The sequence below is a fragment of the Diorhabda carinulata genome, chromosome 7 (genome assembly GCF_026250575.1).
Source record: "Diorhabda carinulata isolate Delta chromosome 7, icDioCari1.1, whole genome shotgun sequence".
Classification (NCBI taxonomy): Eukaryota; Metazoa; Arthropoda; class Insecta; order Coleoptera; family Chrysomelidae; genus Diorhabda; species Diorhabda carinulata.
In genome coordinates, this window is record NC_079466.1 from 13558570 (window position 1) to 13572875 (window position 14306).

General features: G+C 28.2%; 1 protein-coding gene across 6 annotated transcripts in view; it reads left to right on the forward strand.

Moving 5' to 3' along the window:
- Positions 1-14306, forward strand: part of LOC130896709 (four and a half LIM domains protein 2) — a 111546-nt gene that overhangs the window by 71276 nt on the left and 25964 nt on the right. For 4 of the 6 annotated variants that reach the window (XM_057804978.1, XM_057804977.1, XM_057804979.1 and 1 more), the window contains 2 exons: positions 300-500; positions 2525-2699. In XM_057804978.1, coding sequence (XP_057660961.1) covers positions 300-500; positions 2525-2699 — 376 coding nt within the window. Of the gene's footprint in view, positions 1-299; positions 501-2524; positions 2700-10956; positions 11115-14306 lie in introns of those variants that run through there. The other 2 variants (XM_057804980.1, XM_057804981.1) reach the window with 2 other exon arrangements.

Genomic DNA, 14306 nt, shown 5'->3' on the forward strand with positions numbered 1-14306 from the left:
AAATATTATCCATGATACGAGGACTATTCAGAAAGAACGTTTTGGAATTACATACATTCTCGGAAACAGCTAATTATAAGATCAGGGATAGGGGGAATCCTCTGTTTTGAATGAACTATGAACATCTTCAGTGCGGCTAATTTACATCAACTAGACAATGTTCGAGCGTCAATTTTTCATTTTTGAATTGAATAAACAGTTTTTAGTACACGTTCCGAATCAAAAAAATATCTAAATGCTATTAAATTCGTGTTAATTTTTTTTTTTTTCGAAAAAATTAATAATACATTTTATTTTAGTTGATTTTCAGTGGCGAGTACACGAAGGCAATGAACAAAGATTGGCATGGTCAACATTTCTGTTGTTGGCAATGTGACGAGAGCCTTACAGGACAACGTTACGTCCTTCGCGACGACCATCCTTACTGCGTCTCCTGCTATGAAAACGTCTTCGCCAATGCTTGCGAAAAATGCAGTAGAATTATTGGTATTGACTCCAAGGTAAGATATTCTATCTTATACACCCCCAGTTCAATTGCCTCCTTGCTTTTTTTTGAAATCGATCATTTTTATTGTTTTCGATTCTTATAATTCCTAAGTTTTGTTCAAATTTAATCGTGAATTCCTACAATTTGATCAATTTCAATTGTTGCTTTGACGTTTTATCCATTTTTAATATAAATTCCTATGTATTAAACAAATTTAATTGTCAACATCTACGTTTTGTTCAAAGTTTATTGCCAATTATCAAGTTTTGTTCAAATTTAATTGTCAATTCCTATAATTTGATCAATTTTAATTGTTGCTTTGACGTTTTATCCATTTTTAATATAATTTCCTATGTATTAAACAAATTTAATTGTCAACATCTACGTTTTGTTCGAATTTAATTGTAAATTCCTATAATTTGATCAATTTCAATTGTTGCTTTGACGTTTTATCCATTTTTAATATAAATTCCTATGTATTAAACAAATTTAATTGTCAACATCTACGTTTTGTTCAAATTTTATTGCCAATTATCAAGTTTTGGTCAATTTAATTGTCAATTTGGATATTTTGACAAATTTAATCGTCAATTTCCAAGTTTTGTTCAAATTTAATTGTCAATTCCTATAATTTGATGAATTTCAATTGTCACTTTGACATTTTATCCATTTTTAATATAAATTCCTATGTGTTCAACAAATTTAATTGTCAATATCTAAGTTTTGTCAAAGTTTATTGCCGATTATCTAGTTTTGGTCAAATTTAATTTACAATTTCTATAATTTGACAAATTCAATTGTTTTCGATTCCATTACAATTCTAGATTGTCTTTGATGAACGTTGCACTCTATATAATATATTTTGAGAAGCGAAGAAACTAGAGTAGTTAGAGCTGGCAACACTGCATTTTTTAATACCGCCATGCTTAAATAGTGAATTCTGCCAGCATTTCCAGCTATTGAGTCAACTCTATTGGATCAGCATCAGTAAATTATGTTATTGCGAGAAAAATTGTTACTAGTTCGGTGTTGAATACCAAACTATTCGCCTGATTTAGTCGTGTATGATTTCTGATTATTCTGAAGAAACGCGAACGTTTCACATCACTCAATAAATCGTTTCAACAATTGAGCTGAATTCTTTACCGGCGACAATTTTTGAAATCAGCGAATAGCCAGTAGTCACTGGGGGCTAGATCTGAACTATACGGTGGATGGGGAAGCAATTAGTTCAATTTAACCACCGTTGCCATCGACTTGTGAATAGGTGCACTGCCTTGGTTTTTTCTTCGACATATGAGACCGTTTTTCCTTGATTTTTGCATTCAACAACTTTATGTAGTATTCGCTATTGATTTTCTCTCCTTTTTGGAGATAGTCGATGAATAATAATCCATGCGCATTCCAAAATATTGAAACCATAACCTTCCTAGTTGACTGTTGTGTCTTTGGACACTTAGAACCTGGTTCACCGGCTGTAGTCCACTCAGATGATATTGGTTTTGATTCTGGAGTGGAGTGATGGATCTATTGTCAAAAAGCTTTCTTATAGTTGAATGTTGATGCATAATTGTGAACACACTGCCTTTTGATATCTTCACGGCATCAACTATCTCACGCGATTTCAATCTACGTTTAGATATAACCAATTTGTGGACTTTTTGAGGTTTTCTTGAGTAACCACCTTATTTGGTCAACCAGAACGTTCAACATCATCGTTTAAATCCAGAAAACCAACAACAAATAGTTATTTTCGATGGAGCAATGATAAATTAACACACGAAATTATTTTGAAAATAACAATAGCTTCACTTAAATGGCTGCCATTTTTTTCTGACAAATCGAAATGTCATTAAATTTGACACATAGTCTTTTGAAAGTTGGTACTTCATCACCGCCATCTGTAGTTAGAATTTCCGCTTTTTCTTTGGTTTCTAAATTAATTTTTTCGTTGGAATCATGTTTGATTTCCATTCAATTCTCAATCTTTAGTTACACGTTTATTTGAAATGTATTTTTTTTGTTCTGTTTCCTTAGGATTTATCTTACAAAGACAAACATTGGCATGAGGCTTGTTTCCTTTGCACCACTTGCGGGGAATCTTTGGTCGACAAGCAATTTGGATCTAAAGGTGACAGGATCTATTGCGGAAACTGTTACGATCAACAATTTGCTTCGAGGTGCGATGGGTGCCACGAAATTTTCAGAGCTGGTAAGTTTTTTCAATATATCCATGTTACATCATCTTTAAAAGCGATTTCGAAAAAGTAGATCGACCTAAAACTTTGCAAAGTTGACAAAGAATAATGACAACACAATAATTTAATAAATTCATTCGATTATCCTTATCAGGATTTTCACTATAGCAATTTATTGTGATTAGTGATAAGTGATTAAAAAATTAATACACTCACTACTACAAAATAGAAGACACAGAAGTAAATAAATGTATTATACAGTACGTTCATTAATTAAATATTAAAAAAATTAACAATAAAGATATGGAATTATCCCGAAATAATTTTAAATTTTTTATTCAATGATGTTCATTGCAAATATATAGTTTTGTGGATTAAATGCCTATAATAGACGAGGCAGTAAAGCAGCGCAACCAGTCCCGAAGTTGGCAGCCATGTTTTGACCAGCACATTTGATTTGTTGCTTGAATGTGGAGCGCGAAATATGTGTTGACCTAACCTTAAAGTAGTTTTCTAACAATTCTGGGCAACCTGTTAAAGGGTGTTTACCTATTGATCCATAGTACTTCTCAACACCCTAAAATGGGATTTAGAATTATCTTCTAGTAGTCTATTAAGTGTTGATTTCGAACAATTCTTTCTCGTTTATTCCTGTGTGTATTAATTAAAATAATTTTCTTACTCGTTTATTATGAAAAGAAAGTCTTTTCCCTTGTTGCATAAATAAAATAAGTAAGTTTTTAAAATTGTACACAACCATTTTAATATTGTAATAAGTAGAACCAAAGAAGTAAAACTCGAGCAAGGCTTCATACGAAGATGGTCCCAGAAGTACCTGGCCTGAACTAGAGATGGCGGTAGTTGTTTGAAATATGCCGCTGTATGGTTCAAGTTGTTGATGTTGATGGAAGATGAAGTTGTTTCCGTAGAGTGTTTGGCAATGTTTCACAGAAATAGAGCCGAGTTCTTACGCCGTTTCATAATAATAGATGAAACGAAACCAAAAAACAATCAAAACAATGAACTGAAAAGGGAGAACAGGCTCCAAAGGAGACGAAGACCGTTCCATCGTAAGGCAAGGTAGTGGTGTCGGTTTTATGAGATAATTTTCTCTGACTAACTTTAAAAAGAAAAAACCATCATTATGCGAACTTATTGCAACGTTTTAGCGAAGAACTCAAGCAAAAACTTGTTGTTTCATCAAGACAATGCACCAGGTCACACATCCGATATTGCAAGGGACAAAATCAATTAATTAAAGTTTGAATTGCTACCTCATGCACCCTATTCACCAGATTCAGCCCCCTCGGATTATTTTCTGTTCCCATACTTGAAAATATGACTCGGTGGTAGAAGATTTTGCAACAACGAAAAGGTGAAGTCGACAGTTAATCAAAATCGATCGTATTTTTTTTAACCGGTAGTGTAAATCTTTCTTTTTCGTCTTGTTTTTTTCAGAATATTGACAGAAGAAGTAAATATTCATTTCTTTCTTCGCGACTATCATATTTTGACACAATTTTATCGCCAATTATCAAGCTTTGGTCAAATTTAATTGTCAATTTCTATATTTTAACAAATATAATCGGCAATTTCCAAGTTTTGTTAAATTTTAATTGTCAATTTCTATAATTTGATCAAATTCAACTGTCATCTCCAGGTATTATTCATTTTAATTATAAATTCGTATGTATTAAACAAATTTAATTGTCAATAACCACGTTTTCTTCAAAGTTTATTGCCAATTATCAAGTTTCGGTCAAATTTAATTGTCTATTTCTATATTTTCACAAATTTAATCGTCAATTTCCAATTTTTGTTGAAATTTAATTGTCAATTCATATAATTTGATCAAATTCAATTGTCATTTCCAGGTATTATTCATTTTAATTATAAATTCGTATGTATTAAACAAATTTAATTGTCAATAACCACGTTTTCTTCAAAGTTTATTGCCAATTATCAAGTTTCGGTCAAATTTAATTGTCTATTTCTATATTTTCACAAATTTAATCGTCAATTTCCAATTTTTGTTGAAATTTAATTGTCAATTCCTATAATTTGATCAAATTCAATTGTCATTTCCAGGTATTATTCATTTTAATTATAAATTCGTATATATTACCCAAATTTAATTGTCAATAACCACGTTTTCTTCAAAGTTTATTGCCAATTATCAAGTTTCGGTCAAATTTAATTGTCTATTTCTATATTTTGACAAATTTAATCGTCAATTTCCAAATTTTGTTGAAATTTAATTGTCAATTCCTATAATTTGATCAAATTCAATTGTCATTTCCAGGTATTATTCATTTTTATTATAAATTCTTATGTATTAAACAAATTTAATTGTCAATATCTACGTTTTGTTCAAAGTTTATTAAAAATTTCCAAGTTTTGTTCAAAGTTTATTGCCAATTATAAAGTTTTGGTCAAATTTAATTGTCAATTTCTATATTTTGACAAATTGAATAGTAAATTTCCAAGTTTTATTCAAATTTAATTGTCAATTCCTATAATTTTATCAAATTCAATTGTCACCTCGACGTTTTATCCATTTTTATTATAAATTCATATGTATTAAACAAATTTAATTGTCAATATTCTTGTTACGTTCAAAGTTTATTGCCAATTATCAAGTTTTGGTTAAATTTAATTGTCTATTTCTATAATTTGACAAATTTAATCGTCAATTTCCAAGTTTTATTGAAATTTAATTGTCAATTTCTATAATTTGACAAATTTAATCGTCAATTTCCAAGTTTTGTTGAAATTTAATTGTCAATTCCTATAATTTGATCAAATTCAATTGTCACTTCGACAATTTATCCATTTTTATTATAAATTCGTATGTATTAAACAAATTTAATTGTCAATATTCTCGTTTTGTTCAAAGTTTATTACCAATTATAAAGTTTTGGTCAAATTTAATTGTCTATTTCTATAATTTGACAAATTTAATCGTCAATTTCCAAGTTTTTGTCGAATTTAATTGTCCATCCATCCAAAATCGATCGTATTTTTTTTTAAATGCATTATTCTTCTTTTCAGTCTCGTTTTTTTCATGCACAATGACAGAAGAAGCAAATATTCATTTCATTCTTTCCGACTATCATATTCACCGAACGTTCTCGTCTATACTGAACCTGATTTGAGCTATGAATGGTCTTCCTTCTTTGTCTTCTTTCGATGTTGCCAATTTTCTGGTTGCTCTCTTCGACAATCAGACTGGCGATGGGTTGCGCAACTTGCTGCCTCGTCTAATAAGGGCCTAATAAATATTCTACAAGATTATGGAAAAATATTACTAAAACTAACAAAAAAACTCTACCAAATATATACCGCCGAGTTCGCTTATAGTTTTATTGCGTACCAGACTTTTGAAATATTAAACGATAATTATTATATTTATTTAATAATGATGTCATCACTTATTTTCGGTAGACGTTTACCTTGTTAAAAATAGTGTGGGTAAAATTATGATTCAAATATTGATGTAGGTGTTGAAACGTGTAATACAATTAACAGAAGAAAAAACTTATTCATTTACAAGACTTAGGAGTATTAATAATCTGTATAAGAAGTTCAACATGTTCGAATGTAGAGTAACCCAAAATGGAATAGTCGGAAAAAATATACAGTTAGGTTAAAAAAACTGAGGTTACTAAACCAATTTTTAATTTAAGATTATTCGATATAAATTTCTTTCATTTTTTAAATCTTTTGATATGTTTATGTTTCTAAATGTTCTTGATTTTAGGTCTCTTCTGTTTCAAAATTAGTTTTTTTTTAATAATTTTTGGAAAATAGATAAAAATTGACGTTTCGACTTTTCTTTAAGTCTTTATCAAAATATGAGAAAGACTTAAAGAAAAGTTTTATCTATCTTTAAAGAATTATTAAAAAAAACTAATTTTGAAACAGAAGTGACCAAAAATCAAAAACATTTAGAAATGTAAATACTTTTAATTTTATCTTTAACGACTTTTGACTACCGAATTAGTTATTATTTATCCTACAAATTTTACTTCACGGAATCAGCAACTTCGAAAACATATAGATCGACCATTATTAGGTATTAGTACGAATCTGGTCACTACTATGCATTTTTGGGGGTGGATGTACTCACCTAGAGTTTGCTCAAAGTAGAGGAAAATTTCCTGCTCGTACGGACAGCTTTTAATCCTCTATTAAATTTTCATAAAGAAATATTGATTTTTCGTTGACTTGTCACGAGTTTAACGCAAAAAATGATGAATCGATGTATTTTTTATTGAAAATTCCCCCAAATTTAATTAAAAACAAACTTATCGAAAACATGTAGATCGACCATTATTAATCATTCTTATAATTTGATCAATTTCAGTTGTCACTTCTACGTTTTATCCATTTTTAATATGAATTCCTATGTATTAAACAAATTTAATTGTCAATATTCACGTTTTGTTCAAAGTATGTTGCCAATTATCAAGTTTTATTGAAATTTAATTGTCAATTTCTATATTTCGACAAATTTAATTGTCAATTTCGATTTTTTTAAAATTTAATTGTCAATTGCTATAATTTGATCAATTTCAATTGTTACTTTGACGTTTCATCAATTTTTAATATGAATTCCTATGTATTAAACAAATTTAATTGTCAATATTCACGTTTTGTTCAAAGTATGTTGCCAATTATCAAATTTTGTTCAAATTTAATTGTCAATTCCTATAATTTGATCAATTTCAATTGTCACTTTGACGTTTCATCAATTTTTAATATGAATTCCTATGTATTAAACAAATTTAATTGTCAATATTCACGTTTTGTTCAAAGTATGTTGCCAATTATCAAATTTTGTTCAAATTTAATTGTCAATTTCTATATTTCGACAAATTTAATTGTCAATTTCGAAATTTTTTTTACCAATTTTCAAAAACAAACTTCTCGAAAACATGTAACTTTTTCTTGTTTCTAAGTGTCTTTTTGGGGGTTTTTCGCTTGCCCATACCTCGTATATAAAATATTTGATTTCACGTACCCTTAGTTATACGACATAGCATAAATATAGCGTTTTATTGGAATTTATTCCATGATTAAAAAGTATGCCACGACCGGTTTCCCTAAATGGAATTAAATTCTTTGAAAGCCTCCGTTCAAGTTGTTCGTACTAACGTATGGCAAAGCTACTAGAGGTCAAATCATGATATAATTCGTTCAATATTTTACTTTTTTCTATCAAAATTGAAAAAATAACGAAAATCCTTTAGATTACATCATATTTTCTCAACTTAATTATATCGAAGGTTGAAACGCCTGCTGGTATCATCTAAGTTTAGATGCCATCAAAAACTTGTAAAAAAAATGTCTGGCAACTCAGTCAACGCAATTTTGCAATGTCACTAAACAATCTTTTTCACTATGATATTCAATGCAATACAAGTTTTGTTCTTGATGGCATCTCATTTTATTCTGTAGATAGACATAGTTTTTTTCCTTTCCAATACCCTCTTCTAACTAAATACCAACATTACAAACAATGAATTTTCTTAAATTCCACTCTCTTCGAATTTTATGATCAATTTCTACTTTTTGTTCAATTTAAATCGTCAATTCCTACATTCAGCTGGAATTGTTGAAAAAAATTCTCAATTTCTACATTTTTTTGAATATTAATTGTCAATTTTTTTAAAGTCAAACGTCTATTTCTAGATTTAGTGAAATTTAGAGAAAATTGGCAATCTAATAATCAATTCCTACATTTTCTCCAAATCGAATGGTTTCACATTCTGTTTATTTTTAATCGTCAATTTCTACTTTTAGTTGGAATAGTCAAATGAAATCGTCAAATTTTATATTTGATTGAAAAATTCTTACTTTTGGTTCATATTTTTTTCAATTTTCTCATAGACAAGGGAGATTTAATTGTGAATTTCCAAGTTTTGTTCAAATTCAATTGTCAATTCCTATAATTTGATCAAATTCAATTATCAACATTCTCACGTTTTGTTCAAATTTTATCGCCAATTATCAAGTTTTGATCAAATTTAATTGTCAATTTCTATATTTCGACAAATTTAATAGTCAATTTCCAAGTTTTGTGCAAATTTAATTGTCAATTCCAATAATTTGATCAAATTCAATTGTCACCTTGACGTTTTATCCATTTTTATTATAAATTCGTATGTATTAAACAAATTTAATTGTCAATATCCACGTTTTGTTCAAATTTTATCGCCAATTATCAAGTTTTGATCAAATTTAATTGTCTATTTCTATATTTCGACAAATTTAATGGTCAATTTCCAAGTTTTGTGCAAATTTAATTGTCAATTCTTTAATTTGATCTAATTCAATTGTCCCCTTGACGTTTTATCCATTTTTATTATAAATTCGTATGTATTAAACAAATTTAATTGTCAATATCCACATTTTGTCAAATTTTATCGCGAATTATCAAGTGTTGATCAATTTTAATTGTCAATTCCAATAATTTGATCAATTTCAATTGTCATTTCGACGTTTCATTCGTTTTTAATATAAATTGCTATGTATTAAACAAATTTAATTGTCAATATCTACGTTTTGTTCAAAGTTTATTAAAAATTTCCAAGTTTTGTTCAAAGTTTATTGCCAATTATAAAGTTTTGGTCAAATTTAATTGTCAATTTCTATATTTTGACAAATTGAATAGTAAATTTCCAAGTTTTATTCAAATTTAATTGTCAATTCCTATAATTTTATCAAATTCAATTGTCACCTCGACGTTTTATCCATTTTTATTATAAATTCATATGTATTAAACAAATTTAATTGTCAATATTCTTGTTTCGTTCAAAGTTTATTGCCAATTATCAAGTTTTGGTTAAATTTAATTGTCTATTTCTATAATTTGACAAATTTAATCGTCAATTTCCAAGTTTTATTGAAATTTAATTGTCAATTTCTATAATTTGACAAATTTAATCGTCAATTTCCAAGTTTTGTTGAAATTTAATTGTCAATTCCTATAATTTGATCAAATTCAATTGTCACTTCGACAATTTATCCATTTTTATTATAAATTCGTATGTATTAAACAAATTTAATTGTCAATATTCTCGTTTTGTTCAAAGTTTATTACCAATTATAAAGTTTTGGTCAAATTTAATTGTCTATTTCTATAATTTGACAAATTTAATCGTCAATTTCCAAGTTTTGTGCAAATTTAATTGTCAATTTCTATGATTTGATCAATTTCAATTGTCATTCCGGGTTTTATTCATTTTAATTATAAATTCGTATGTTTTCAACAAATTTAATTGTCAATATCCGCGTTTTGTTCAAATTTTATCGCCAATTATCAATTGTTGATCAAATTTAATTGTCAATTTGTATAATTTGATCAATTTCAATTGTCACTTCGACGTTTTATCCATTTTTAATATAAATTCCTATGTATTAAACAAATTTAAATGTCAATATCCACGTTTTAATCAAAGTTTATTACCAAGTATCAAGTTTTGGTCAAATTTAATTGTCTATTTCTATATTTTGACAAATTTAATCGTCAATTTCCAAATTTCTATGATTTGATCAATTTCAATTGTCATTTCCGGGTTTTATTCATATTAATTATAAATTCGTATGTTTTCAACAAATTTAATTGTCAATTTCCAAGTTTTGTTGAATTTTAATTGTCAATGTCTATAATTTGATCAAATTCAACTGTCATTTCCAGTTATTATTCATTTTTATTATAAATTTCTATGTATTAAACAAATTTAATTGTCAATATCTACGTTTTGTTCGAATTTTATCACCAATTATCAAGTTTTCTTCAAAGTTAATTGTCAATTTCTATATTTTGACAAATTTAATCGTCAATTTCCAAATTTTCTTCAAATTATAGTTATAACTCCACCGATGTTCTGCAAACCGTTTCGGTTTATGTTATATATTGAATTTTACTAACTATTTAAAAAATTTGACGTTTTATTTCTTTGACTTACGTCCAAAAATACGTACTAAAACTGATGTGTTTTACTATATGACCCTATATATCTAAGAAACAAATATTTCTCGTATGAAAAAATATCTAAATGATAATTAATAAATCAAATTATGTATCATCAACTGTGTTAACCTTGCGGTAATATGAAAAAAAAAACAACCTGTACATACATTAGTGATGATGAGACAGAGACACTCGTATAATAAAGTGGGTAGATACCGCTCCTCTTCTATACTATAAAGGTACAACCTACTAACTGCCGCTGATCTTACAAACTTCTGCCTTTAAAACTTTTAGTTCAATTTAAACATTCCGAGACGTACGGTGTCGGGATCTCGAACAAAACTCGCGTTGTTTGTATACGATCAAATAAAAATTATAATGAGGTTATTGTAGTGCCTATGTGACGGATATCATCTTTTCTTAATTACTATATAATGAACGTTGTGTTTTGGTAATTAGGACCTAAATCGATCGTATCATTTTTCAAATTGATAATTTTCACTTCTTTCACGTATATTTAAATTGTTTTTTCATCAAATAACATGTTGAGAAAGAGAAGTTTGTCGTTTTTTATTTTTTGGATGCATTGAGGAAATTTTTATGTCAAAGAGGGATTTGACCCTGATGTAGGAACTGCTCCTCTGCAATGCTGGAGGTCTGGTGGTTGGTTTTTATGATGTTCACTGCTTCAGACCGAAAAAAAAACAAATCGAACAAATATTAGAAGACAAATAAAAAAGATTATCCCCAGATATCGAGGAGTTTTATTTTTTTAAGCAGATACAACTGCAGCTGCTTTATTCCCTATCGTCGGCCATTTTGTTCACCGGGTTATAGAGAAACTATTGAAAAGGTGTGATTGAAGACAGAGTTTCACCTTATGGAAGAAGTTGAGGTAATTCTCTGGGAGTTCTAGTTACTAGTAGACGAAAGGACGTATAAGGGAGTTTCCTCTTGAACTTTGAGGTATGGGGATCTCCAAGGGGTGAGAAGAGTATCTTTAGTAATGGAATTCGATTATACGAATCGCATAGAGAGCTTGGAGGCCGTTTAGACGATTTGGAGAAGATGTTATGTCATAAGTTATTACTGGTACTGAATCAGCTCTTGAATTGGTAGTACCTAAGTATGGACAAAAGTTTTTCCACTAGGTAATCGGGCAACGTTTGCTCTATATTTGATTATGGGAAAAAAAATAAATTTTGTACTTATAAAGGTAAAGGGGTGAGTTCGCCCGAATTTTCGCCCACGAGTGCCTGAATGTGTCTGTCAAAAGTGTCTTTCAGATCGGCCGATCAACTGAGAGATCACTTCCACATAAACGGCGTTCTTGGATTTCTAGCCTCTTCTCCCAAAGCCTCCAGTGGAAATTTCGAGATTGACGTCGTTGTTAATCGAAATTATTTTCTGGTATGTTTTTGACAGTCCCTTTGGGGCGTCTACTGCATGCAGCGTTTTCGGTGCCCATTTCGCATCGTTTAAACTTAGCAACCACTTCTCAATGGTGGATTTTTCTTGGGAAAAGTCCTAATATCACGTCGATCCTTGGTCTCGATAGTGTTTTTTTGTCAAAAATGATTTATTAACACATTTTTACATATTTATTGAAAAAATTACCAGAAGACAACCAAAACAATTTGAAAAATTGATGAATAAATCGTTTTTTGGTTTTTAATATCAACAATTTTCTTTCTGGTTACTTTGTATTTTGATTGTAATCTACAAGATCATTTAAAACATTGCAAAATATACAAAACAATTACAATAATCATCGCGTTAAATATTAATGCGGATGTTAAAAAGTCACATCAATATTTCAGATTATTTGCAAACTAATTAATTGAAGAATAAATCGGGGTGTAGAAACAATACAGGACATGAATAAAATCACGTATTCTGGTTCTAAAGATAATGTAAATTGGATAAATCAATGGTTAGAATACTTGACAATAACTCGTTACCTTGATGGGCACTTGAAAGGACAGTAATTTTAAGCACTGCTATCCATTTGGAGCCGATTTCAATATCGTATAACATGATTATCCACCTCTTTTTTAGTATGATCTTTATTGTCTTGTTTCGATCAAATTTAGTTGTCAATTTCTATATTTTGACAAATTTAATCGTCAATTTCCAAGTTTTGTTGAAATTTAATTGCCAATTCCTATAATTTGATAAAATTCAATTGTCACTACCAGGTATTATTCATTTTTATTATAAATTCCTATGTATTAAACAAATTTAATTGTCAATATGCACGTTTCGTTCAAATTCTATTGCCAATTATAAAGTTTCGGTCAAATTTAATTGTCAATTTTTATATTTTGTCAAATTTAATCGCAATTTCCAAGTTTTGTTGAATTTTAATTGTCAATTCCTATAATTTGATCAAATTCAACTGTCATTTCCAGTTATTATTCATTTTTATTATAAATTTCCATGTATTAAACAAATTTAATTGTCAATAACCACGTTTTGTTCAAAGTTTATTGCCAATTATCAAGTTTTGGTCAAATTTAATTGTCAATTTCTATATTTTAACAAATTTAATCGTCAATTTCCAAGTTTTCTTGAATTTTAATTGTCAATGTCTATAATTTGATCAAATTCAACTGTCTTCTCCAGGTATTATTCATTTTTATTATAAACTTCTATGTATTAAACAAATTTAATTGTCATTAATCACGTTTTGTTCAAAGTTTATTGCCAATTATCAAGTTTTGGTCAAATTTAATTGTGAATTTCTATATTTTAACAAATTTAATCGTCAATTTCCAAGTTTTCTTGAATTTTAATTGTCAATGTCTATAATTTGATCAAATTCAACTGTCTTCTCCAGGTATTATTCATTTTTATTATAAACTTCTATGTATTAAACAAATTTAATTGTCAATAACCACGTTTTGTTCAAAGTTTATTGCCAATTATCAAGTTTTGGTCAAATTTAATTGTCAATTTCTATATTTTAACAAATTTAATCGTCAATTTCCAAGTTTTGTTGAAATTTAATTGCCAATTCCTATAATTTGATAAAATTCAATTGTCACTACCAGGTATTATTCATTTTTATTATAAATTCCTATGTATTAAACAAATTTAATTGTCAATATGCACGTTTCGTTCAAATTCTATTGCCAATTATAAAGTTTCGGTCAAATTTAATTGTCAATTTTTATATTTTGTCAAATTTAATCGCAATTTCCAAGTTTTGTTGAATTTTAATTGTCAATTCCTATAATTTGATCAAATTCAACTGTCATTTCCAGTTATTATTCATTTTTATTATAAATTTCCATGTATTAAACAAATTTAATTGTCAATAACCACGTTTTGTTCAAAGTTTATTGCCAATTATCAAGTTTTGGTCAAATTTAATTGTCAATTTCTATATTTTAACAAATTTAATCGTCAATTTCCAAGTTTTCTTGAATTTTAATTGTCAATGTCTATAATTTGATCAAATTCAACTGTCTTCTCCAGGTATTATTCATTTTTATTATAAACTTCTATGTATTAAACAAATTTAATTGTCATTAATCACGTTTTGTTCAAAGTTTATTGCCAATTATCAAGTTTTGGTCAAATTTAATTGTCAATTTCTATATTTTAACAAATTTAATCGTCAATTTCCAAGTTTTCTTGA